Raw genomic sequence first — 25,238 nt, forward strand, 5'->3', positions numbered from 1 at the left:
TGTATGAAAAATGCAATTTTACCAGTCATAATGAATACTTAGATTTTTATGGTGGTTGAAAGTATTTGTGAAAAAGGTAACATTTGTGAATGGGCAGCATCAATTCTGGAAATACCTCCTCTAAAACAGGGCTATTCAAATGGAGGCCCTGGGGCCAGATGCGGCCCTTGGATGGCAAGGTTCTGGCCCCCCATAAAGTCAGAACAAAATTAAAACAAATATGTGTGCTAGGCCTATCCGTGGTCGTGCATAATTTGCGATCACTAACACTACTATACATTCAGATGAGAGTGAAATCTTATCTAAAACAGTGTCATAAATAGACCATCTGAAGACTACTAAGAAATAGAGAAGTGAATATCTGTTCTGTCTTGAAAGCTATCTGACTGTTTCACACCCTAACCTCAGACACCGTGCTACTCGCAGTTATACAGATTCTATGTTCGGCCCCTTCACTGGAGGGAATTTGAAAAACTTTAATTGAATACCCCTGGTATAAGGTTTAAATGTTCTGTGTAATGCTTTCGCAGAAGCTGTATGTGTGTGTGTGTGTGTGTGTGTGTGTGTGTGTGTGTGTGTGTGTGTGTGTGTGTGTGCGTGTTGCTTATGATGACTGTCCGTAGGTGTGTGTTTGTGGATGACATTAGATAAAGGACCATAGGCTTCAGTGAATAAGTGTGTATTGAGATGCTTTTTTGAACGTAGCCAGAGCGGGGGTTTGGGGGATAAGTAGAGGTTGACTGGTCCAAAGAGTGGGGGCAGCAACACAGAAGGCTCTGTCACCAAAGGTCCGTAGCCCGGACCGGGGAATGACAAGCAGGTCCGTCCTTGCCAGAGGACCTCAGGGGCCTTGAATGGGAGTGATGCTGGATGAGATCGGAGAGGTGCTGGGGAGCAAGAGGATGGAGGGATTTGTATGTGAGGACTGGAGGAGGATTGTGTAGGTGAAGTGTGACACTAGTCTGGGAGCCAGTGAAGCTGTGTGAGTGTGGGGGTAGGCCTAATGTGTTGCCACCGCTTTGTGTGTGTGTGAGGATCCTGCCAGCCGAGTAGAGGGCAACTGGAAAACTGTGTGTGAGTCGTCAGGTGAGGGTGGGCTTAATACCTGCTATCAAAGACACCACACACACACACACACACACACACACACCTCATTCCTCACCTGTGGGGAGCAGGAAGAAGAATCAGACACTTTGAAGAGACAACAGGCAGCGGAAGGTGAGGGTGTTTTTTGTATGACTTTGAAATTACAGTTCTGATAACAGGAAATGTATAACTGGGCCAACGTCTTGAATATCATGATGATATCTACAGTATACTTCTAATTATATTGAACATGACGTATGTAGGCCTACACCATTTTGCACCGAATATCTGTTCTGTTTGGAAAGCTATCTGATTCTTTCGCACCCTTACCTCAGACACCGTGCTGCTCGCAATAAAGATTCTATGTTCGGCCCCTTCACTGGCTCTAGGGAATTTGAAAAACTGGCCCTTCGTGACTTTAAATTTAATACCCCTGCTCTAAAATATTAGACAGAGTACATTTAAGCTCAACCAAGTTTATTATTATTATTATTATTATTATTATTATTATTATTATTATTATTGTTATAATTAGCCTATTATTAGACCAACAAATACCTCATCCAACTACATAGCCTACCTTTCATTCGTACACAGACGAGACACACTTAGGCTACCTTAACTCATATTTATGCAATTTTACCAGTCATAATAAATACTTAAAATTGTATGGTGGTTGTAAGCAGGCTATTTGTGAAAAAGGTAGTATAACATTTATGAATGGCCAGCATGGAAATAACCTACTAAAATATTTGACAGTGTGCATTTAAGCTTAACCAGGAGTATTATTATCATTATTATTATTATTATTATTATTATTATTATTATTATTATTATTATTATTATTATTATTATTATTATTATTATTATTATAAGCATGGGCGTAATTTCGGCATGGATATAAGGGACGCGTCCCCACCAATATCCAGCGATTATCGTTTGTCCGCACCAATTTGATCACTGGGGCTGGGGGGAAAAAACGCTCTCCCGTCTCATTCGCATTGCGGCGAAGAAAGGGTTAACCAAAAGTCCTTTGCCAAAGGCTGACGACCAATCTGATTGGCTGTGCCTTCCCCTTCTTTCACGTGAGACTCTAGGTTGTGTATGGTTGCTAGGAGGCAGGAGCGCCAAAAAAAAAAAAGAAGAAGCTGAGGTCTTTTCGGTAGGTTCACTGACTTATAATAGAAGTCTGTGGGTAGGTTCTATCACTGCGCTAATCAGTGGTGTTACCTACCACACGGTACGTTATTAAATTACTCTGGCAGGCTAACGTTCCAGAATCTTTGGTGCAACGTGGGTGACACGGACACATGACTGCCAAGTGAGATGGCAGGCAAAAGAAAAAAAGTGGACATACTGAGCTACTTTTCAAAGAAATCTGTAAGTCACACTATCACTCGCTAATGAAATGACGTTTGGAACACAGCCCGTTAGCAGGGCAAACTCGTTATCTATGAATCAAGTTGTCTACGATGGCACAACTAACTGCAGAGACTGTTGTGCAGTTGAATATCCAATGGCTGTCAATATGTTAATGTTGCATTATCTGCAAATGATAGAATGTTTGTGACAGTGACACAATAACTCCTCGTCAACATAACACGAGACAGATTTATCACGAGGGCGCCTTTGTAAAACGTCGGCGGGCACGTTAGCATAATGACAAACAAACAAAAAAAAAGCTATCCTTAGCTAACATTTTTCAATGAAATGGCATTCATGGCCCATTTTATTGTCCAGGTGACAGATCCATCATCACCACGCCACACTACAACACAGGCAGACGGCGATGGAGAGAAAGAGTCACAGGTGAAGTTGAACATTCGGGTGTATGATTTGATTGCTCGAGACATTTTTGGGAGATAATAGTCCATGGTCTGGCAACTAGCCGTCTTCCTCCCCTGCCTTCAGTGTGTGTGTGTGTGTGAGCGTGTGTGTGTGCCTGTCGCGTTTGAGAGTTCCATTGGCGCACGGCACGTGCATATGGCAAGCCGTTTTAACATATAATAGCCAGAATGGATATGTGTTGCAGTTGCGCATGGAAATGTTCCGTTTCTCCGATGACCTTTTTTTTTGTATTATTTTTTTTAGCTTCCCCAACAGTCTTGCTGTAGCGCCGCCTATGTGTAGGCCTACCTTATGTTAAGAAAGCTATGACATATGAAACGTATAGGTAGGCCTATTTGGCAAATATTTACTAATACTGTAGCTGTATATTTGAAAATCTGAATTGGAAAAGTCAGTGCCTCACCAGCCATAAACACCAGCGCACAATACACCATTGCAGAAGGAAAGTTCATTGTTTAAATATAAATCACTTAGGCTAACTGCTTAATGCTGTATAGTTGAAAATAAAGTAGGCCTACATGTTTTCTGTTATTGTAATGTTTTGTTTCATGGAGACCCGTTTCATGGCAGAAGTAAACAGACATGTAAACTATCAATGTGTGTCATTGATTGATTCGGTTGTACACCGACTGAAGGTATATCATTTGTGGCAGTTTTGGGGGGTGGGGGTGGGGGGATTAGGTCCCTGTCCCCACCAATGTCAAAGCCAAAGTTACACCCTTGATTATTAGACCAACAAATAACTCATCCAACTAGGCTACATAGCCTACCTTTCATTCGTACACAGACGAAGCACACTTACCTAAACCCATATTTGGTCACTGATGTCCGGGGACGGGGCCACATCAAATGTAACGTTGCGTTTCCATGTGGATGTCGGTCGTTCACTCCTGATGCTGCACAGATGATGGGCGGTGTTTCACCAGTGATGGGCAGCTAGACCTAACTGCTTTGAGGGCTATTTGGCGGAATACCAGAAGCGCTTAACCAGCAACATGAACAACACGACGGTCGCCACCAGCACTTCCGACAAGTTGTTTACCACTCCGGATTATGGGTAGGCATTGCTTTTATTTGTGAACAGGTTGCTTCTACATTGTACTTCGTCTAGAATGGTTAAGTTAGTCCAACTGAAGGTGCTGTAGCCCACTGTCTGAAAAATGTTGGACAACACAAGTTGTCACACGACAATGTGCACATTACTGCACTGCACTATGCGCACACGCACCACTGTACTGTTATCACCCTACTGCCTCGTTATGCTGTGGGGCGGGCACTTTGAAATTGTTGCAACATTTACCTAGAAACATAACATGACCTTCCGTCAAACGACTGGCTATACCTGTAGCCCATTGCTACAGCCAGAGGCGATTCTAGGGTCAGGTGGGGCCCCAAGCAAAAATGCAAAAGCATAAACATTTGAACCAAAATCACCACTACTGTGGCAAAATGTGGGCTGTTTTTCACTATCTAGGTGATTGGAGGCCCCAAGCGGCTGCCTGCCTTGCCTGGTGGCAAGATGCACCTCTGGCTACAGCATGGTGTTGTCTCTATCCTTATGATCTTGTCTCTTTTTTTCTAGAAAGGGAAATCGGACTCAACCGCTAGACTCATCCGTCAGGGTCGCTCTGGTGGTCATCTACGCAGTCGTCTTGATGGTTGGAATACCTGGCGTCGTCCTCATGATCAACGTGCTGAAGTCTAACTTGCGCTCTGTCACCACCGTGGCAGTCCTGAACCTGATCGTGGCGCATCTCATCTTCCTACCCACCGTGCCGTTTCGGATTGACTACTTTTTCAGAAACCGTTGGGATTTGGGGCTGATGATGTGCAAGGTGGTCAGCGCCATGATCTTCATTCACATGTACCTTTCATTCATCATCTACGTGGTGCTGCTCGTCATACGGTTCCACAGTTTCTACAAGCGGACGAGGACGGAGGATTTCTACCGGAGGCTGCATTCTGTGATGTTCAGCGCGGCCGTGTGGGCAGTGGTGGTGCTCGCAGGGACGCTGCTCGTCGTCTTTACTTATGGAAATGGCGTTGAGCGTGACCCAAACACTTGCTTCAACTTTGGATCTACCATACAGAAAACGTGGGTGAAAGTGATAAACTACTTAATCAGCGCCACCTTTGTAATAGTACCGTGCGTACTGGGTGCCATCCAAGCGCATATCTTGCTCTCCATCGCTCAGCAGTACGGGGCAATGACGTGCTCGCAGCAGGAGTTTTGGGCTCAGATGAAGAGCCTGTGCTTTGTGGTGGTCATGCTCGTCTGCTTCGTGCCATACCACATATTTCGCATGCACTACCTATCGCACTCTGATGAGGAGGAAACCAACGAACTCTTCCTGGCCATCACTGCGCTTAGCTGTGCTGACTTGTTGACGTTTGTGCGGAAAGGTGCTTGTCGCTCATGTGGCACGTAGCCTATAGAGTACGTTGTTTTCCTCTGTGTAAAGTGCCTCCGCATTACTGCCAAGTGTTGATGGATGGACTAGTGTCGCACATTTGTTTTAACTTGTCAAGTTGAGATAGTTCTGAGACTACTGTGGTAGCCTATGTACTATGCAATATTTTGGAAAAGTGCAAACTGGTACAATGTTTTGTATAAACCTAAAACTTATTTGGTCTTGTTACATTACATTACACTTGGCAGTTTCATCCAAAGCGATTCACGCTTAAGATATTGGTTACAGTGCCTGGAACAATATGAGGTTAGATGAATTGCTACACGTCAGCCAGGGAGACGATTCTTTCCAGTCTTATTGAGTGAGATGATTGCTCTTGGGTGGTTAAAATAATTAAATTAAAAAGTAAGTGCATGCTTGATGCCAGTACTTCTGTTTATATAGCAATATTCTGCTTATTTTCAGATGCAGTGTCAGCATTCAGTACATTTTTGTTTGTTTGTTTAGCCCAAACCCACAATGACCGGACACTTCCTGGAAAATGACTGTAGTGTGTGAATTGTTGACAGTGGTTGAGGTAGCCTACAGAAATACATGGTGCCCAGAGTAGGTCATTTCTTTAGGCCTGCTCATTCACATCGTCTATATTGTTCTTGTCAGTCTAGAATGCTCTTATCTTTGGACAGCCGTGGCTGAGCTGGTTGTCAGATCAGAGGGTTGCAGGTTCAAATCCCATCCTACCACTCTTTATCTCACTGCATGGTTGATGTTCCCTAAGCAAGCTGCTCCAGGGACTGTAACCAATACCCTGAACTTACAATAACTAACAAAGCTTTGGACAAAAGCGTCAGCCAAGTGTAATGTGTGTAATGTGTGTGTGTGTGTGTGTGTGTGTGTGTGTGTAGGTAAATGCTACCAATCTCCAAACACCTTTAAAGTAAAAACTAAAAAAAACCAGGTCTACACAAAGACTGGTCTCGGAGATTAACTTTTATTTACAGCATCATAAATGGTCTTTACATTAGCTTCCATTGAAAAGGATGCCTAACCTTCAATGGAAACCGCGTTGGACAAAATGTACAGTAATAATGTCTACTGAGTGGAAATAACAAAGACACAATAATCAGTATGAACCAAGAATGAATGAATGAAAAAAAAGAAGTTTGCTATTATTGCTGTAGAGCTTATATACCCGAAACAGGAGGGGTTATGTGTAATAATGGCTTATTAAACACGTTTTATAGACATAACATTTAAAACAAATATTATTTCTGTTTCATTTACATATCATTTTCCTCACCCCAGCCTCCCATTCATATCCATAAGGACATCTAAAACAATTAAACATAGAACCCACTTTCAGATGAATGGCAAAGAAAACTTAACTGAAAATGAAAAAATAAACTTAAAAAGTGATGTGGGCATCACATAGTATTGTGACCCAATATAAACACAGGAATTCTGAAAAGAGTCAAGCATGGCACCAAAGTAGGAGTAAGGGGGTGGGGGTGAGGGGTGAGTGAGTGGGTGGGGGTACCACAGCAAGGCGTTATCTGTAACAACATATCCATTAAAAACTCAAATAGCAAAAGCAGCAGAACAAGAGAACGCAGGGTTTTTTTTTCTCTTTCTTCTTTTTTTTATAATTAAAAAAGGACAGAACAAATGAAATGGAAAAAAATAAAACAAAACGAGTTTGGCTTGTGAATTAAAAGGAAAAAAAAACATGCAAGGTTGGGGGTTAAAAGCAATGAACTCATTTGCTTATTATAAGTGCGACATGTTTTTATGTTTGTTTTGTTTTGCGTTTTAGACTACTGGTGCTTAACTTGAAAGTATTTTTGCACAAAGAGCGTCTCCCTAAACCTGCAGTAACAGCATGCTACCAGAGGAGGGCACTGTATAACTGTTGAGCTGGGTTCAGTAGATGAACTCGCCGGGCACCTCTTGCAGGGCGGAGAAGGGCTCCTCGAACTTGAAGCGCTTGGAGATGGCCTTCTGGTCGGGCGTCAGCGTGTCCTTGTCGGACGAGGACGAGGTCTGCCGGCACTGGCCCAGCGTGTAGGCTGCCATTACGATCAGCTCCTCTGTCACCTGAACATTGAAAAGTTTAAAGTCAGCTTTTATGTCACATGTACTGTTCTCAGGACAACCAGAACGGTACCACTGCCCGCACCAAAGTCTAAACAACAGCTGTGTATTTTCAAATCACACATCTTCATACACGCCCCTGATCTTACCTATCCTAAGTACACAAGCGCATCAAGAACGCCATACCTAACCACTAAATTGACCATAAACAAATAACTCTACAAACACTAGTGTATAAAGCCCATCTAGTCAGGCCAGTTTAGTTCTAGCAAAACTAGCAGAAAACAGCAGATGGTACAATATAGAGTATCTAAAGCATACACTAGTCTAGTGCAAAAGGAGCACAGAGAGAGCAGAGAAAGCAAGCTGGTCCACTTCAGAACAACAAAGCGCCAGAAGACTGGAACACTCAAACACTTTTTTTTGATATTTTATTGCGGTGCAAGAATGATGATTGACAAACATTCACAGCGTTGAAAAGTCAGTCATTAAAATAATATAAGAAGAAAGTATTTGAGTGCTCCAGTGTGTTCCAGAGTGTTCTTAGTTCTTTATATGGGCCAAAGTCCAGGAAACATCCCTTAGCAAAATTCTTGGTCAAATGTTTAAGGGTGGCACAATAGGCTTGAATGGCAGCAATTTGAATGGCAGCAAATTATCGATTTTTAGCAAAATCTGTGTTTTTTTAGACTATTTTGATCAAAAGAATTTAGGAGAATCATTTGGCAGAATGACTCCATTTCCTTTCCACTTATCCAATTTTAAAATCCCTAGAGCATATTTTTCAGCGTTCCTTTAGCAAGGTTTTATCCCCTATGTGCTAACCTTTCAGCCATGTTTAAACACCCATGTGGCCCTCCTATAGCCATCTTTTGGATGCTTGATGATCTGGGTGAGTGGAAAGGCAACTGATTTGAACGCTGATTTGCCTACAATTCAAAATGCCAAGTCTATTGTGCCACCCATTCACATGAATCAAATTGGCAAGGAAGTTATAATAGTGCAAAGAAACAATAGTGCAAGAGCGGAGTGAAACTTTGCAAAGTTCAAGGGGGCGTCTGATGCACTCTATCGGGGAGTGGTTTACCTCCTCCGAGTCGTCTGGCTCAGACTCGGCGCTGGAGCTGGATGCTGTGCTGCTGCTGCTCACTGGGCTGAGCGGGCTGGCTGGGTCCAGTAGGCACTGGGGGCTCGCTGGCTGGTTGTCCAGAGCCTCAGTGCTGGAGGCGGCTGCAGCTGCTGATGCCTTTATGGGGGTGACTGCTGCTGCTGTCGTCGTGGCAGGGGGCTGCAGCCAGGGGTGTTGCAGACACTCCTCTGCCGTGGCACGCTCTCTGGACACACAAACACACACACATAGGGAAGGGGATCATATGAGGTGTGTGCTTGGCTGCATTTGTAATAATATTGACACTTGATGATGATGGATTTAGATAGATTAGATTATACTTTATTATCATGCAAGCATGAAAATTGCCTTTGGTCTCACACAACATCCAAGTTACCCTTTTTCAAGACGAATGGATTAACATCTTTTGTGCCTAAAACCATCCAACTTTTCAATAAGATAAGTTCAGACAGAATAACTGTAATACAATAATTGTATATAGGTTTTTAATTTTTATTTTAATCTACTTTGTATGTTTTGTTTGTTTTTTAGTCTAGTCTTGTCTTTGTGTACTATTGTAATTGTAGTTGTGTACTATTGTAAGTGTTAACTGTACTCCCAAAACGCAAAACAAATTCCCTTCGGGGCAATAAAGGTGTATTCATTCATTCATTCATGCTTGTGTTAATACGTGTGTGTGCATGTGTGTGTGTGTGTTCACACATGCAGGTCACTCCGACTGCAGGCCTACAATATGGAAGGGATGATGATGGGTGTGTAGTGTGTGGTGTATAGTGTGTGCTACTCATTGCGGGTCTTTAATTAATAGTCCAGTGAGTGTGTGTGTGTGTGTGTGTGTGTGTGTTGTACTCACTGTGGGTCTTTAATGAGCAGGGCTTTGATGAAGCCTAGAGCCCTCTTGTCGAGTCCCTCCAGTTCCTCCTCTGTGTAGCTGACGTTGATCTGGGAGATGTTGAGGAAGGTCTCCTGCTTGTCCTCGCCCAGGAACGGAGAGATGCCAGTCAACATCACGTACGCCAGAACCCCGATGCTCCTGCAATACACACACATGCCAGACACAGACACAGAAAGGCACGCACGCACACACGCACACACAATCAGCCTGGGTTAATGCAGAGCTTCATCTGAGACTGAATGAAATGAAATTAGACCAATGGTTAATATCATGCAATGTGATCCAGTTGGGTTTAACAGCAGCAGTAGCTATCTAATATAATAATAAATCATGAAATCCAAGTAAATAATGAAATGTGTCAATACTGGAAAGCTTACCACATGTCTGTCGCTATGCTGATGGGCTCATAATTCAGGATTTCAGGTGCTAGGAACAAGAAGAGAGAGAGAGAGAGAGAGAGAGAGAGAGAGAGAGAGAGAGAGAGGGAGGGAGAGAGAGAGAGAGAGAGAGAGAGAGAGAGAGAGAGAGAGAGAGAGAGAGAGAGAGAGAGAGAGAGGAGAGGGTGGGGGTGTCATTTTACATTACAAAAATGTAAATCTATAAAACCATATAATAATCTGTAAATCTATAACAATGTAAATCTATCAAAAGGACAAATAGAAAACATGCACGTCTGTCCTCAGCCCTGGTTGCAAGACATGTGGGCGTGGCCGTAAGCAGATCGGAGCAGCTACTCACCCACGTACTCCGGTGTCCCCATGATCTCCCGAATCTCCTGGTGGCCGCTCACCATCCTGGACAGGCCAAAGTCAACGATCTTGATGTCACCGAGCGGAGAGTCACTGGTGAGGAGGATGTTCTGAGGCTGTGACGGAGGAGAAGAGGGGTAGGGGGAAGAAGAGGATGGTGGAGGAGAGGGAAGAAGAGGAGGAGGAGGAGGAGGAGAAGGGGAGGGGGGAAAGAGGTAGAGATTAGACCCCTTTAGTAAGCTAATTCCGTTGTTGGCATGTGCATGGGCCAAGAGAATCAACATCTCATCCCTGTGTTATTTGAATCGAAAATAGTTAATGTAGTAGTAGTAATGTAGTAATGTAGTAAATATTTAACTACAACCATTCAGAGAGGCAGAAGAAGTATCAACAGACAACTCTTTATGCCTGACAGTCAAACTTGACACTTTTGGTGATGTGTATGCAAAGCACCAACTCTGTGACACCACCAGTTTGTCCTCCATCTATGGAGTACATTTTAGACTGGCAGAACAGCACCCCCATGTGGATAAACTTAAAACACCCTTTCTGAGCTGGTTACTGGTCCCTGCTGGTGTACAGAACACTGTATAATGAATATGTGTGTATTTTGAGGCATTGGACTGCAAAGCTAGAGCACTCCATCGAACCCTACACCCCTATCCCCGCCATCAAAATTCCCTGGATTGTCTGTATGTGATATGTTGACGTTGAGGTGTGTGTGTGTGCGTGCGTGCGTGCGTGCTACCTTGATGTTGAGCGGCATGCGTGTGTGTGTGTGCATGTACGTAAATGATACACAGTTGTAGGTGTGTGTGTGTGTCTGTGTGTGTGTATGTAATTGAGATACAGGTGTGTGTGTGTGTGTGTGTGTGTGTGTGTGTGTGTGTGTGTGTGTGTGTGTGTGTGTGTGTGTGTGTGTGTGTGTGTGTGTGTGTGTGTGTGTGTGTGTGTGTGTGTGTGTGTGTGTGTGTCACCTTGAGGTCGAGGTGCACCACGTTGCGCCTGTGCAGGAAGGCCACTCCCTCCAGGATCTGCCTCATCAGTCGCTTCACGTCCTCCTCCGTAAAAGCCTCGTCCCGCTCCGCCACACACTGGTTGAAGATCTCGCCGCCCGCAGCACTGCAACAAAGACACACACACACACACACAGTCACGTTAGTTATATAGGATTTTTTTTTTTAAATCCAACTGCGATCAAGTATCTCTTGATCTCTCAAATGTGGCCTGCGTTAGCTCTTTACCGAATATTTTTAAGATTTTTAGTGACTACGCCACTCTGATGGTTGGGTTCTCTCACCCTAACAAATGAAACACTTGATTCGACTTTCCCCGCAACAGGTTAACGTGAATAACAAGAGATGCAAGTGTCGTACAATTCAAGTTTCTTTTTATTTTCTGTTAGTCATTCTTCCTTGTATTTAAAATATATGCCTCTTGGGCTCAGTCAGGTATAGAAAAAATAGGAGGTCATGAATATACATACAGCATTCAAAAAGGGCAAATGTTTGTTCAGCGTCCCAGCAGAGTGAGTCATAAATTGTTAACAAGTAGATCTTAATGTCAGATTATTGATTCTGAGAAAAAAAAACAACTCGAGAACAGTATACCCCCTTCCAGCAGCACTATCGGTAGGCAATGTAACACATCCAGATTCACTGTGCCTACTATACTGTGATGTGCCTACTATACTGTGATTTTAAGGAAAGTGTTATTTTACACCCACACCCACACACACACACACACACACACACACACACACACACACACACACACACACACACACACACACACACACACACACACACACACACACACACACACACACACACACACACACACACACACACACAGAGCATGAATGTAACGTTTTGAAAAGTCTTGGCCATTGGCGGATCTAAGTTATCATTTATAATTCAACATTTACATGCTAGCTATGGACTGTAAACTGCAATAGCAGAGCAAAATTGAACAGACTCACTTTGCAACATGCATTTGTTAAAGACTTCCTTTTCTTGTCTGTGCAAGAACTCTATGAGCACAGTCAGTGCAGTGCTTGCAAGAATGGAGCGTTTGGTTAAACACATACAGACCACAAGCTGGTTCTCTCGCACCACGGGGTTTGCCATTTCAGTTTAAAGTGAAACTGTCTTTTAGCAGCATTGATGCTCAGGGACTGAACGCCGAGTACCAACCAGATGTCAGAGTGGAAGGTCATCATGGCCCAACCGTCGTTGCCACATTTAACTTTAAAGGGACACTGCAGGAAATGGTCAAAAAAGGTACTGCAACTATGCTACTCATTGAAACTGGGCTGCCTATTGCCAAATTTGATCTTTACATTAACGTTTACTGAGTAATAAACAAATATTTTCTAGTATGGTCCAAGTACAGTAATTTTTGCAGCTAAAAAAAATGGCTATTTTTGGAAATTCAAAATGGCGGACCATGGAGAAGATCCCCCTTTTCATGTATGAAAAGTGCAATTTTTCCAGTCATAATGAATACTTAGAATTTGATGCTGGTGGTAAGTATTCATGAAAAAGGTAATATTAGTGAATGGGCAGCATGAATTCTGGAAATAAACAACTAAAAATCTCACACAGTGTCCCTTTAAGCTGCAACTCGTGAATGTGCGGCACATTTTTTTATTTTAAAAAAGGTGTCATTTCTAAAATATGTAAAACAGAAAGATACCCGTCTCCTCCCTCTCTTCAAGTCTCACTTTTCTCACGGGTTCTTCTTCACACGGCAGACTCAATCAGCCCCCATTAGGCCTTTTAATTGACCTCAATTCACAACTTCTAACCGACTTCACACAACTTTTAACTGGCTTCACAGTCTGTCGAACTGTTCCTTCTAACGGTCCTCAATGGCAAACTTTACTGCCAAAGCTGGTTGAGTGGTTCAGTACATTGGCCTGACTTTCGCCCAGACCCTCGTGAATTTCTCCTCAGCTTCGTGAGCTCACACAAGGGTCTGGAGGACCCTTGGATTTGCCCTGCTCCCAAACCAAAATGCAGTAGAACCAATCTGGATCGCAGGATTTTCAGAGATGTGATGTAGCCAAATGCAAACGTAGAGGAGAAAGGAAAAATAACAGAAACGTGACAGCTCTTTCAGCAACAATGGCCGCTAACATGGAGGCACTCATCAACATCGATTCTACATTTTAACGTACTCACAGACTCGAAATTACAGTTAAGTAGCAGATCATTAGAAATATCACATAAGGGTAACCCTAAGGACTTAAAAAAATAAAACCATGCCTTCTAGACCCTTCAGATGGATGTTTGTGGAGCAAGGCGGAACCCATTCATCTGGTGAGAGTCAGGTTGACAGTACATCTCTCACAAACCAAGTCCTGCTAAAAAAGGTGCTTTTCTGACCTTACTTCTCAACTCTTGTCATACAGTGATTAAATGTTAACGAAACCCGCACCTCTCCTCAGGCCAATCTCATTAACTAGTCCTGGCATAGAGAGGTGTGGGGCACGGGGTGGCACTGGTGAGGGGTGCCAGAAATATACCCAGGTGTCTGCGGCTATGCGCACATGATCGCTCATGCTGAATCCCTGTAGGACTAGAAATTCTGTACAAGTGTCTGTGTGTGTGTTGAGAGATAAGCAGACCTAGAAATTCTGTAAGTGTCTGTGCACTAACATTGAGACTGTCCCACGAGCAATGTCACTTGCATTTAGCCTCACTGTGGAACAGACCACACACGTGCACGTGCACGTGCACACGCACACACACACCCCTATAGTCCACATTAATTCTCTCTACTTCTCCCCTGACTTGCTATACTACCCCCCTCTCCCTCCCTCCCTCCCAACTCTTAGAACTGGAAATAAGCCCAGGTGTCTGGGCACATGGTAGGCAGTACTGCAGTACAATGAGATCCTGCATGCATCATGTGTACACCAGCGCACAGCAGTACAGCGGGGTAAAGAGTAGAGTGGATGAAGGGCTTACAGCACCTCATTCAGAAGAACACGCTAGTGAGATTAACCACCAGAATAGGCAGCGTGCCTCACTAAACATAGGCCACCAGCGCCAAACACAGCCGCAGCCAGATCCAGATGAAGGGATCTCCTCCCTGGTTTGGCTCGTCTACTGCTGTTACCTCATGCACCAGGTCGTCCACGGCCAAGTGTCCTTAAAGGCAAGAGGTGAAGGACGGGAGCTCAAGTATCAAGTCAAGTATCAAGTCTGCGGATATTGAGACATACCGTACGGGAGAAAGCGCACGTGACTGGAGTGGAGGCTGCTGGCCGAAGACGGTACGCGACATTGTTATGGTCACTGGTGCAAACTGCATGCAAAAGCACACTGAATGTTCATTTAGCTCGTGTGCAAATCTTTTTTTTTATTGTTTTGGAATTACACAGAGTGACTGAGCAGGGCCGGCCCAAGCCTCCATGGGGCCCTAAGCAAAATTTCATCCGGGGCCCCCTATACCATCAGATGCTTCATAATCTTCGTTTACTTGCACGAGTGAGGGGTAGGAGCTAAGGACATAGATAGGCTGTCTGTAGATTGTGTAGCCATCATGCACTGCACTTCTTGGAGCAAAATTTCTCAAAAAGAAATATCTTAGTTTTGCTTCAAACTGTTACTCTTTTTTATATTCTGCGTTTGTTGCAGGGCTTTGAACCGGTTCAAGGAACGAAAACGAAAACCGGGAACTTTTTGTATTTTACAAGGAACAGAAACGAAACCAGAAACGTTATTATTTTTATGTTCTGGAACGGGAACACTTATTTAAAAATAATGGTAACCGGTTAATACCGGTTAATACCGTTCCTCAAACAAAACAAAAAAGGTAATTATTTTCCTGCGCACGTTACCATGACAGCTGAGGTTCACGTCCTGTGTGACATCAGACATTCTCTGACTGAATGGAGAGAGAGCTGTGGACTACAAAGTCTCCACTCCACATCTTAAATAAGAGAAAGCACTGTCATACGAAAGGGGAGAGTTTCCATTGCATCATTGCGAGACATTGCAGAGAAGCGCATGTAAAGCGCACCGAGAATGTTCAACGTTATTGGGCATCCATGGCCGCTTCAAATATGCACAAACTCACAATGTCCATCATAGCATTTTCATCATTGAGGTTTATTCTCCGCTTCTCCGCTTAGATCGTCCCTGAATTACAAAATTCTGGAGGATATTCTTTTCATCTGCTTGAATAAACAGTTTGGAATGTAGGCTGACTCATTTGCACTTCCGTATTTCTTGGTTAATTAATGTCAGTTAGGCCTATGGGAGTAATTAGCTGACAGGAACGAAATTAACCGTTCCGGGAACAGTATTTTTTTGTTCTAACCGGTTCGGGAACGTCAATTTATTGGTGGAACTTATAACCGGAAACGTTATAATTCCGTTTCTGTTCGGAACGGAACGTTTGGAAAAAAATAATGGTTCAAAGCCCTGGTTTGTTGTAGGGTTTTTCACATCGAGCCAAGACAACATCTGTATATGCCACTAGACAACCAGCCTGTTTCCATTGTGGCAGTAGCCCAAGTGGTACATGATAAAGAAGAAATACTGAATATGATGAGGGAAAATGGTGGAAAGTTAATTTCTTTGTGGAACTTTGCTGCTCATGGGGGCCCCTGGTGCCGTGGGGGCCCTAAGCCCTCGCATAGTTCGCTTATGCCTCGGGCCGACCCTGCGACTGAGACCCTGAACAAAACAAAGGGATGGGCCATGGACGCTACCTTCACCTGCTGTCCCTAAAGCTCAAACAACAACAACAACAACAACCAGCACCACCACCACCACCACAACAACAAGCGCATTCAAAATGTCACCAGTTTTTTTTTTTTTCATTTTCAGTTGTGTAAGGGCAGAGTAGCGAGTGTTCTTTTGAAGACTTGAGGTGTGGACAAGCTGGCTTCCTCATCACCTCAGAGATTATCGAGCATTTCTCCTGAAAAACACACCAGATTCAAAAAAGGAGGTAACACATGGCCAAGCAACATGCTTGATGTGTTGAGACAAAACTGCAGATCATTTCCTGTGTAGTAAAAAAACACATTCTCTCTCTCTCTCTATCACTCTATCTCTCTGTCTTTCACGCCCTCTCTGTCTGTCTCCCTCTCTCTGTCTGTCACATGTGCAAGGCTAATTCAGTTTGCTTGTTCTCACCGCTCACTGGCAGACAGTGTGACAAATTCAATAAATGTGGAGGATGTGAACCCATGAAAGCACAAAGGGTGGCTCACGCTCACACACACATGCTCACACGCACACGCAGCCTACTTCAACAGTGCAAGTTTCTCCGCCTGGCGTGCGTCAGGTTGTCTCCATTAAAGTTAAGCGGGGCCAGTTGAGTTGCAGGCAGGTACAGGAGAAGATTGAGCGGGTACCTGATGTTAAGATCTGGCTCTAAGATTACAGCTGCCAAACGGTATCCAGTGACTTGACATGGCCCCTTGCATTCACACAAGTACACAGCAGAATGTACAGAGGGGAAATCCCACTCATTTCCCCAAGTCTCCAGTAGGGGGAGCTAGTAGCTTGGATCTAAGCACAATACTTGTTAATGGCACAGGCATCAAGAGCAGAGTAATAGCCCAGAGTGACTGAGAGCAGTTAACCATGGGAAATACCCAGCAGTGCACAGGCATACACCTCCCTCAGTCACACACACACAAAAAAAACCCGACACACACGCACGCATGCATGCACTCACACGCACGCACACAGACACACAGTCTCTCATGCAGTCACGCACAGGCACACAAACACTATGTAAACTTTATACACGGGTCTGTAAGGGGAGGGAAAAAGGCTGACGAGTCTTGTCTGAATTGTTTACGCTTGACACTAGTCTCCTGTAATTTAGCTGACCTCCTCAGCACCCCGACACTGTGTGTGTGTGTGTGTTGGGGTCAGCTGTGTTTGGCAAACACAAAGGGCGTGCCCTGCCATTTGCACCCTGGCCTGACTCCCCTACCCAACCCAACACACACTCTCTCTCTCACACACACACGCACCCGCACACGCACACAACGAATATATCATTTGGCATATACACAGTCAATCGTGTCAGTTGTATCTGTTCAAACAAACTGCAAACTTCCTTTGGCAGGTAAGTTAGTATGCATCATTGCCTTTCCACCCTCCCTGCTCTGATTGGCTCCCTCGCTCAGGACCCCGCTTTTGGGGGAAGAATCCATGTGGTCCTTCTGATCGGAGTGATCGGGCAAAGCAGCATGGGATTTCACACACACACACACACACACACACACACACACACACACACACACACACACACACACACACACACACACACACACACACACACACACACACACACACACACACACACACACACACACACACACACACACACACACACACACACACACACACACACACACACACACACACACACACACACACAGCAAGGCTGAAGGAAAAACCTTCTTGACATTTCTGACTGTGAGCAGAACTGCTGTGTGTGTGTGCGTGCTTGTGGAGGAATCTCTGTCACTGTAAGCAGCTCTATAATGACAGCCTACTTTGCCAAGAGAAGTAAATTTTTCACAGTCTAAACATGAGCGAGATAGCAAGAAAGAAAGAAAGAAAGAAAGAAAGCAAGCAAGAAAGAAAGAAAGCAAGAAAGCAAGAAAGAAAGAAAGCAAGAAAGAAAATAAGATGTGGGTCACGCTTTTTGGATGCATGAGAGCATGTCTGCTCTGGGCAAAGCAGGGGCTCACGGCAGCAGGGTAAAGCACTCAGTTATCCCTCTCATTCATTTCTTTCAATCCCTCTCTTTTTCAACCACAAACGAGCACACACCCATGGACGCACACGTATGCACACTCACACACAAACACGCACAGCATACACACAAAGACAATCTCTCAACACTGGTTTGTTGTCATGTTTACAAAACATTAGAGCAGTGTTCCCAACCAGGGGTACGTGTACCACTAAGTGTACGCGAGCACACTGCAGGAAAAAAAATACTATTATAACAAATGTATGGAACAGTCACATCAGGACAGAGAAAGCAATATAGATATAATTTAGGGGGTACTCATGGCACAACAAAGAGGCTTGGGGGGTACGTGAGACAAAAAAGGTTGGGAAACACTGCTCTCTAGAGCATCTCAGTGTTAAAAGGTTCATAGAAGACCTCATTAATGGGGTTTATTGCGGCACTGTAAACCTAGAAATACATGGGGGGTGTTGTCCACTGTCCAGTTCACACCAGCATATGGGTCATTTCACCACTCTAACTCTCCCATGACTTGCTTTCCCTACGCCTTCACTGATGACTGTCCTTCACAGATGCATATAGCAGACACAGACACAGACACACACAGCCTTGACTAACATTCAGCTGAAAGGAGAGAGAGCAGGGATGTTTGGACTAGCTGTGTGTGTGTGTGTGTGTGTGTGTGTGTGTGTGTGTGTGTGTGTGTGTGTGTGTGTGTGTGTGTGTGTGTGTGTGTGTGTGTGTGTGTGTGTGTGTGTGTGTGTGTGTATTGCGTGCACAGGAAAAAAAGGCAATCGCTTGCTTGCTGGCCCATGATTACAGTAGGCTGCCATGCAAATTGCCCAGAGGTCCTGCAAACCACAGCAGGCCTATGGCCCGGTCCTTCCAAGCCCACAGCCAGGAACTGCATGCAAACAAAATCAAACCAAGACTGGAAATCGCATTTAACACCTCTTTTGGCTTGGATGGGAATTTCAGAGGCATTTTACAGCGGTTCAGTTTTTGCATTGGCCCAGTTACTGTATTTTGCACAGGTGGCAAATGCCGGCCGGGCAGGGGGGCGTTATGAGGAGGTGGTGGGTGATGTGCCGTTACACTGTAAGCAGCATCACATGTGGCTGAAGCCCGAGAGACGTACAGTACAAAAGAAAACCCTCCTTCCTTGATCTCTCCAGGCCAATATTCTTTCTACATGAGCTGCGGGAAACATGCTGCAGCCACTTGGCAGCACATCTGCAACGCTTAAAACATGCTTGTAAGGAAAGAAGAGAGAAAAAATATGTAGCCCCATTCCAACATCTGTTCTAGATGTTTTTTTTGTCTTTTGTCTGTGCACCTCAGACACCTTGGCCAGAGAGGTCAGACCAGACGTTTCTAGCATTTCCAGTGGCCCACATATGGTTCATCCCTTGTTGACATGCGAACAGGTGGCATGGAGAGCAGAGGTAAGGATGGGAGGGAGGGAGGGAGGGGTGGCTAGTAGGGATGTTAACCAGTAACCGGTTAACCGGTAATCGACCGGTTAAACTTTAACCGGTTAAAATGTTCTGCTATCGGTTAACCAGATGTAATAATATTAATAATTATAATAATAATTTCCTCCCAAAAAACGATAATTTTGAGATTTTAGTATGATAATTCAGCATTTTCCATCTGGCAACAATGGCTGGACATGGCAGGTCCTGTCTGCGCAGCAAAAAAAAAGCTTATGTGAAAAATAAAAATGAAAAAAATCAGTGCTGTGCATATCAGGCACGCAGACGTTTTAAAATGTAAGATTACCGGTTAACCACCGGTTAATGAGTCTCGGTAACCGGTTAAGAGTGTTTTCAATTTTCGCCATCCCTAGTGGCTAGTAGTGCTGTGCCCGTCTGCATGTGGGGGCTGCTGGAGACATCTGGAGGTGGAGGGCGAATGAGTGGGGTAGTGAAGTGAAGGAAGGGTGGTGGGTAGGGATGCACGATACCACTTTAAAAAAAAAAAAAAAACGGTAAGAGTACGACCAGTACATTGTACATTAATCTGTACTTAACTAAGTACCGATGCAATGCTGATACTTTTACCCCCAACATACAATGAAAACAAATGCACAGGCTTGTGTTTTCCACCTGTGATATTTGTTTTATTGTCCATTTCCATGTGGATTTAAAATGTTAGTAAATGTATGAGATGTTTTTTAATGTATGAGATGGCACTTTTTTTCCTATGCTGCTTTCAAGTCAACAGAACGTGAGGAGATGTTCTGTTGTTTCGTGCAATACAAGTATCAGTGCCTGGTATCGGCAAGTGTTTGACGAGTACGAGTAAGAGTACAATGAGCGAGTATCGGGGCCAACACAGATGACCAGTTTTGTCATCGGTGCATCCCTACCCATCTGGATGTGGGCTGCTGGAGAGTGGAGACGTCTGGATGTGGAGCGTGAATAAGTGGGATAGGGAAGGAAGGTTGTAGTGGTGGGCTGCTGGACTGTCCAACATCTGGACCTCTGGCTTGACAGAGGAAGGGAGGCGGCACAGAGTTCACACTCCCATCACATCTCTGCTCATACTGCACACGGAGGTAGAGAGAGGGTAGGGATTAGGAAGAGGGAGGCAAGGGAAAGTCCATCTGGCTTTGGACCTGAAAAAACACTCGACCCAAGTAAATAAAAAATAGTGAATAGATATAAAAATCAAGGGCTGCATCTGCAAAGGGGTGCGGCACCAGCACTTCAATCATTCTCCAGGGCTGCATTATCCTCCATACAGCCAGCCCCAAACAACAGCCCCCTCACTGTGTCACTCTCTGTACTTCCCCCATACTCCTTCCAATCCCCTCCCCTCCCATAACCATCATTCTGTATGGTTACTTCTCTGCCAATCACGCACACAGAGGGGTCAAACCGTGGGCAAAGATGACCCACACACAAACAAGCCCCTTTTTTTAATTGACGTTTCGGGCCACCATGGCCCTTCCTCAGACACATTTCTGTCTTATACAGCACCAGACGCACCATACCCCCATCCCCCAACTAGGGATGGGTGTATCAGTATCGCCGTATCGGTATTGGGTTCAGATATCAACATAATTCAGAGATAGGATAAGAATTTTCGCAAAGTTTCCGATACTGACATTGAGCAAGGTGTAATGTTAATTTGAAATCATTACACTCGCATAAGTTATTTGTTTTCAGGATGGGATTGTTACTTTTTTACTTGTCACTTTTTACTTATAACTTTTAGGGCTGCAACGATTAGTCGACTAATCGACTATAAAAATTTGTTGACAAGAATTTTCATTGTCGACTAAGCGTTTCATTTAATTCAACGCTTTTTTACTTACTTTACTAATGCTTTATTGTTTTATTGAAACCTGCAAATTGCCCAGAACGTATGAATTGGACGTTGTATCTTGAGTAAATAAGCTACTATCATGATTTAAAGCTCATTGTGAACTGTAAGAATTTTTTCACTTCCCTGCGCTGCAAACCGGGAAGGTTTGTCGTGACTAAAGCTATGGATTAGTCGACTATTAAAATAATCCGTTAATTGCAGCCCTACTTGGTTTCCTTCTGACTTCCTTTTCTGACCAAATACTCTACTTGGGCCTGCCTCAAGTTGAAACCCATGCATACAGTACACCGGTATGTGGTTTTGGTATCGGATCGGAGTAGTATTGGGATCGCCAGATATCCAAATTTAGATATTGGGATCGGATCAGAAGTGAAAAAATGTGTATTGTGCATCCATACCCCCATCCCCATTCTCCACCCCCTTCATCATTCCCCTCGTCAGACCACTGCCTGGGTGGATTCCTGGGTGCGGCTCCCCAGTCCCTTCAGTGTCTGAGTAGAAATGACACCTGAGACTGAGCTCACTGTTGTGAAGTCGCTGGAGTTTCGGCTGTGTGTGTGTGTGTGTGTGTGTGTGTGTGTGTGTGTGTGTTGCTTCTCTGCACCTCTGAGGCTGCCTGCAGTGCAGCAGTAGAGTTGGCTGGGGCCTCGAGTCTTTGTTTTGCTGAGCTTTTGTTTTGGGATTGTTTTTTTTTTTTTTTAAATGCACTCCCCCACCACATTGTTTCTTGGATGAGAGCAGGGCAGTGCGAAACTGTGAATAGCTGGCACGCATTGCAGGGTGCGTCTGTGTATCCATATGTGTGTGAAATGCTTGTGTGTTTTGGAAAGAGAGAGTGGGCGCGTGGCTGAACGGAAAAAAAAAGAAAGAGAGGGAGGGAGAGAGAGAGAGAAGGGGGGGGGGGACCTTGAGAGAGACAGAAATTTATGACAGTCTATACATGTGAAAAAGGGACAAAGTAACATGCGTGTTGTCCCACTTGAAACATTTATTCACAGCTTGCTTCCCCCCCCCCCCTTTTCTAATTGAGATGATTGAAAACTTTAACATTTACCCTACTTGACTGTAAAACATTCTGGCTCACCGGCCTCCCACAGTGCCCATGTTGAATCTATTGTGTTTAAGTGTGTGTGCGTGCACGTGTCCTTGATTGAAAACACCTTCAAATTAAACCATGATACCCTGCCTACCATCGCTGTCAAAATACATCATACACCTGTTTAACAATGAAATAAATCTGTAAAATAGTAAAAAATAATAATAACAATAACAATAATAATCATTTAAAAAACTGTTCCAGAGACTGCTACATGTGCTTCAATTCCAGACTCAACAACTACTGGTTCAAGTCACTCTGGTTCCAGAGTACTAAGCTTATATGTAGCTCCTTTAAGCTGATGATAAACACCAGGCAATTATTTGAGCAATGCTTAGTTTTAGGCAACAACATTATACCGGTAATAAGATTTTATTTGGACATTTTATCAATACACTTTCATCAAGAGAACTTGGATCATCAGCACACACATTTTCTCAATCATTTCGTCAGAAAATCAGGAGTCAATCATGTTGCTACTGAGCAGCATTGCTCAGAAAGTTGCCCTGTGTATCAGAGACAGTCTATTGGGAGAACTAAGAACATCTTTGGTACCGTCACCCTAAGAGTTCCAGTTCCAGTTCCAGAGGCAGCTACAGTACATGACTTCCCAGTTCCAGTGTCGGCTACACAAATTCTAGTTCCAGAGGCAGCTCAATGAGTTCTAGATTCATAGGCCACTATAGCAGGGCAGAGTGTGTGACACATTTATACATCAATGAGTGAGAGAAGAGATGCAGAGAGAGAAAAGAGAAGAGAGGAGGAGAGAGAAAAGAAGAGAGGAGAGGCAGCGAGTACAGTGCATTGATCCATCCCCTGGTCTGATCTGCCCACTTCCAGCAAATGGATAAGCAGAGTTCTGTTCAATGCCGGCAGTAATGACCCCATTCCACTCGCTTACACACACACACACACGCACACACACACGCGTGCACACACACACACACACACACAGTCAGCTGAGCTGAGCTGAGTGTTTGTGAAAAACGTGACAACTACAAAACCAGTTTAACTTAGCTTCAAAGCCACCACACCAAGCCACTTATAGAAGTTTAAATTCAGGAAATTGGAGGAACGTCTGATCCAGACACTATTAACCGGAATTTTTCTCCCGGGAGAGACAATTTAAACTCCAGACATAAAAAGCTCTCCATAATTTGGGGAATGGGGTGACGACAACTTGATGGAAAGTTACGGGTAGTGAATTTATGGTGCCCAGTCACAAATGTTTTCTTTTCCAACAATATTTACCACCACCATTAATTTCAAAGTATTCATTAAGACTAGGAATTTTACAGTTTTCATACTTTAACTTAATCTTTTTTTTAATTACCAGTCATGGACATATTTGACTGCAAAACTTACTGTGCTTTGGCCTGAACAGTACAGTATTAGTTTGTCATTTGGTTAAAATTCATGAAAAGGTCAAATTAGTGAATGGGCAGCATAAAAACAAAAGGACTAAAATTACATACTCCACCTTTAAACATTTTGTTAAAAACCTGGGTGGTAGAATAAATAACCTGACCCCTCATTCTCCCTTCCATTTCCATAGTGGTTAAGCACCTGTTGACCTACAAGCCAAAAGACAGCAACTAGGCTGTGATGTTGTCTGGATTTTTCATGCTCGTGTTTACAGTGTACAGGCTAAATGTAAAACAGCTGTGGTGGCAAATTATGAAGTCCATTGTGATGTGGTGAACCAACCCATTCCACAAAAATACAGCATGAACCAATAACTTAACACTTGGAAACGTGTGAACGACAAAACAAATTGATTGAAATGATGAAAACATCTGAATGACAAAACAAATCGATTGAAAGGTGGAAACTTGGAATTTGTTTTGTGGTGACATGGTCCTGATGTACCATTTAGGCATCATAACCCTATGGTGAAACAAAAAAAACAATGCCCAAAGCCTCTAACAACATTAAAGTATAGTTAGAAAAAAGTTTGTTGCTATGCTATAAGTGCTACAAAATTCCCCTACAAAATGCGCGCACGCACGCACGCACGCACGCACGCACGCACGCACGCACGCACGCACGCACGCACGCACGCACGCACACACACACACACACACACACACACACAGTTTGTAGCAATACTTTAGAGTGCCCAGCTCCCCTCAGCTGAAAGCCTTTCCTCGTCATTGTCACATAAAGAGCCTGTGGCCAGAGAGAACCACCCCCCTCCCATCCCATACCCCGTCACCCGCAGGCCGAGCTGCCTCTCTGGAGATTAGAGCTCTATAGTAATGCCCCCCTACCCCCCCTTCGCATCCCTTACCGTATCCCCGCCTTTCCCCCACCGGCTGGTCCCCCCCTCCTCCTCTCTGGGCTTGCAGCCACGGTCCGGGAGCTCACGTGCAGCCTGTGAACACACTGACATGATGAACTCCCTACTGGAGTCACACAGACCAGACCAGACCAGCCCACTGCAATAAGGGGGAAGGGGGGGGGGGGGGCAACTGAGAGAGAGGGGAAGAGAATGCAGGAGGAGAGGGGGTGCTGGGGAGGGCTGGATTCCATAGCAAGGCTCGGCCCAGTTACAACCACCCCCAACTCCCCAACCCAAACGCCCCTACCCACTGAACCCCATCACCAGACTCCCACTGCAAACTGCCTGCCTGCCCGCCTGCCGGGGCTCCCCAAACATATGAATAGCACTCCATCATCACCGCCTGATTGTCATCCTGTGCTTCCACATTACCCCCCCCCCTTTCCCTTTTCTCAACCCCCACCCCCCGTCACCCCTAACCCTCTTGCTCCACTGCCCCAAAATATCACTCTCTCTGAATCGTGCCATAGACAAGGGAAAGACCCAACCCGAGCCGAGGAAGAAAGAGAGAGAGAAAAAAAA

At 44.5% G+C, this 25,238-nt stretch overlaps 2 protein-coding genes across 2 annotated transcripts in view; one reads left to right on the plus strand and one right to left on the minus strand.

Annotated features, from left to right (window-relative positions):
• Positions 1-3,876: 3,876 nt before the first annotated feature.
• Positions 3,877-6,255, plus strand: LOC134455549 (probable G-protein coupled receptor 141). The gene is made up of 2 exons (XM_063206687.1): positions 3,877-3,991; positions 4,517-6,255. The coding sequence occupies exons 1-2, from the start codon at positions 3,930-3,932 to the stop codon at positions 5,361-5,363; spliced, it is 909 nt and encodes a 302-aa protein (XP_063062757.1). The 5' UTR covers positions 3,877-3,929; the 3' UTR covers positions 5,364-6,255.
• Positions 6,256-6,317: 62 nt separating this feature from the next.
• Positions 6,318-25,238, minus strand: part of stk17a (serine/threonine kinase 17a) — a 59,862-nt gene continuing 40,941 nt past the window's right edge. Inside the window, exons 3-8 of the mRNA XM_063206686.1 lie at positions 11,187-11,331; positions 10,199-10,325; positions 9,838-9,886; positions 9,419-9,598; positions 8,524-8,770; positions 6,318-7,439 (exon numbers count right to left, since the gene is read on the minus strand). Of these exons, the coding sequence (XP_063062756.1) occupies positions 7,266-7,439; positions 8,524-8,770; positions 9,419-9,598; positions 9,838-9,886; positions 10,199-10,325; positions 11,187-11,331 (922 nt within the window). The 3' untranslated portion in view covers positions 6,318-7,265. The remainder of the gene's footprint in view (positions 7,440-8,523; positions 8,771-9,418; positions 9,599-9,837; positions 9,887-10,198; positions 10,326-11,186; positions 11,332-25,238) is intronic.

The sequence above is a fragment of the Engraulis encrasicolus genome, chromosome 9 (assembly GCF_034702125.1).
Source record: "Engraulis encrasicolus isolate BLACKSEA-1 chromosome 9, IST_EnEncr_1.0, whole genome shotgun sequence".
Lineage (NCBI taxonomy): Eukaryota > Metazoa > Chordata > Actinopteri > Clupeiformes > Engraulidae > Engraulis > Engraulis encrasicolus.

Coding starts and splice junctions, on each gene's coding strand:
- LOC134455549 (XM_063206687.1), top strand. CDS start 3,930: ATGAACAACACGACGGTCGCCACCAGCACTTCCGACAAGTTGTTTACC. Junction 3,992..4,516: donor TTTACCACTCCGGATTATGG/GTAGGCATTGCT, acceptor CTTTTTTTCTAG/AAAGGGAAATCGGACTCAAC.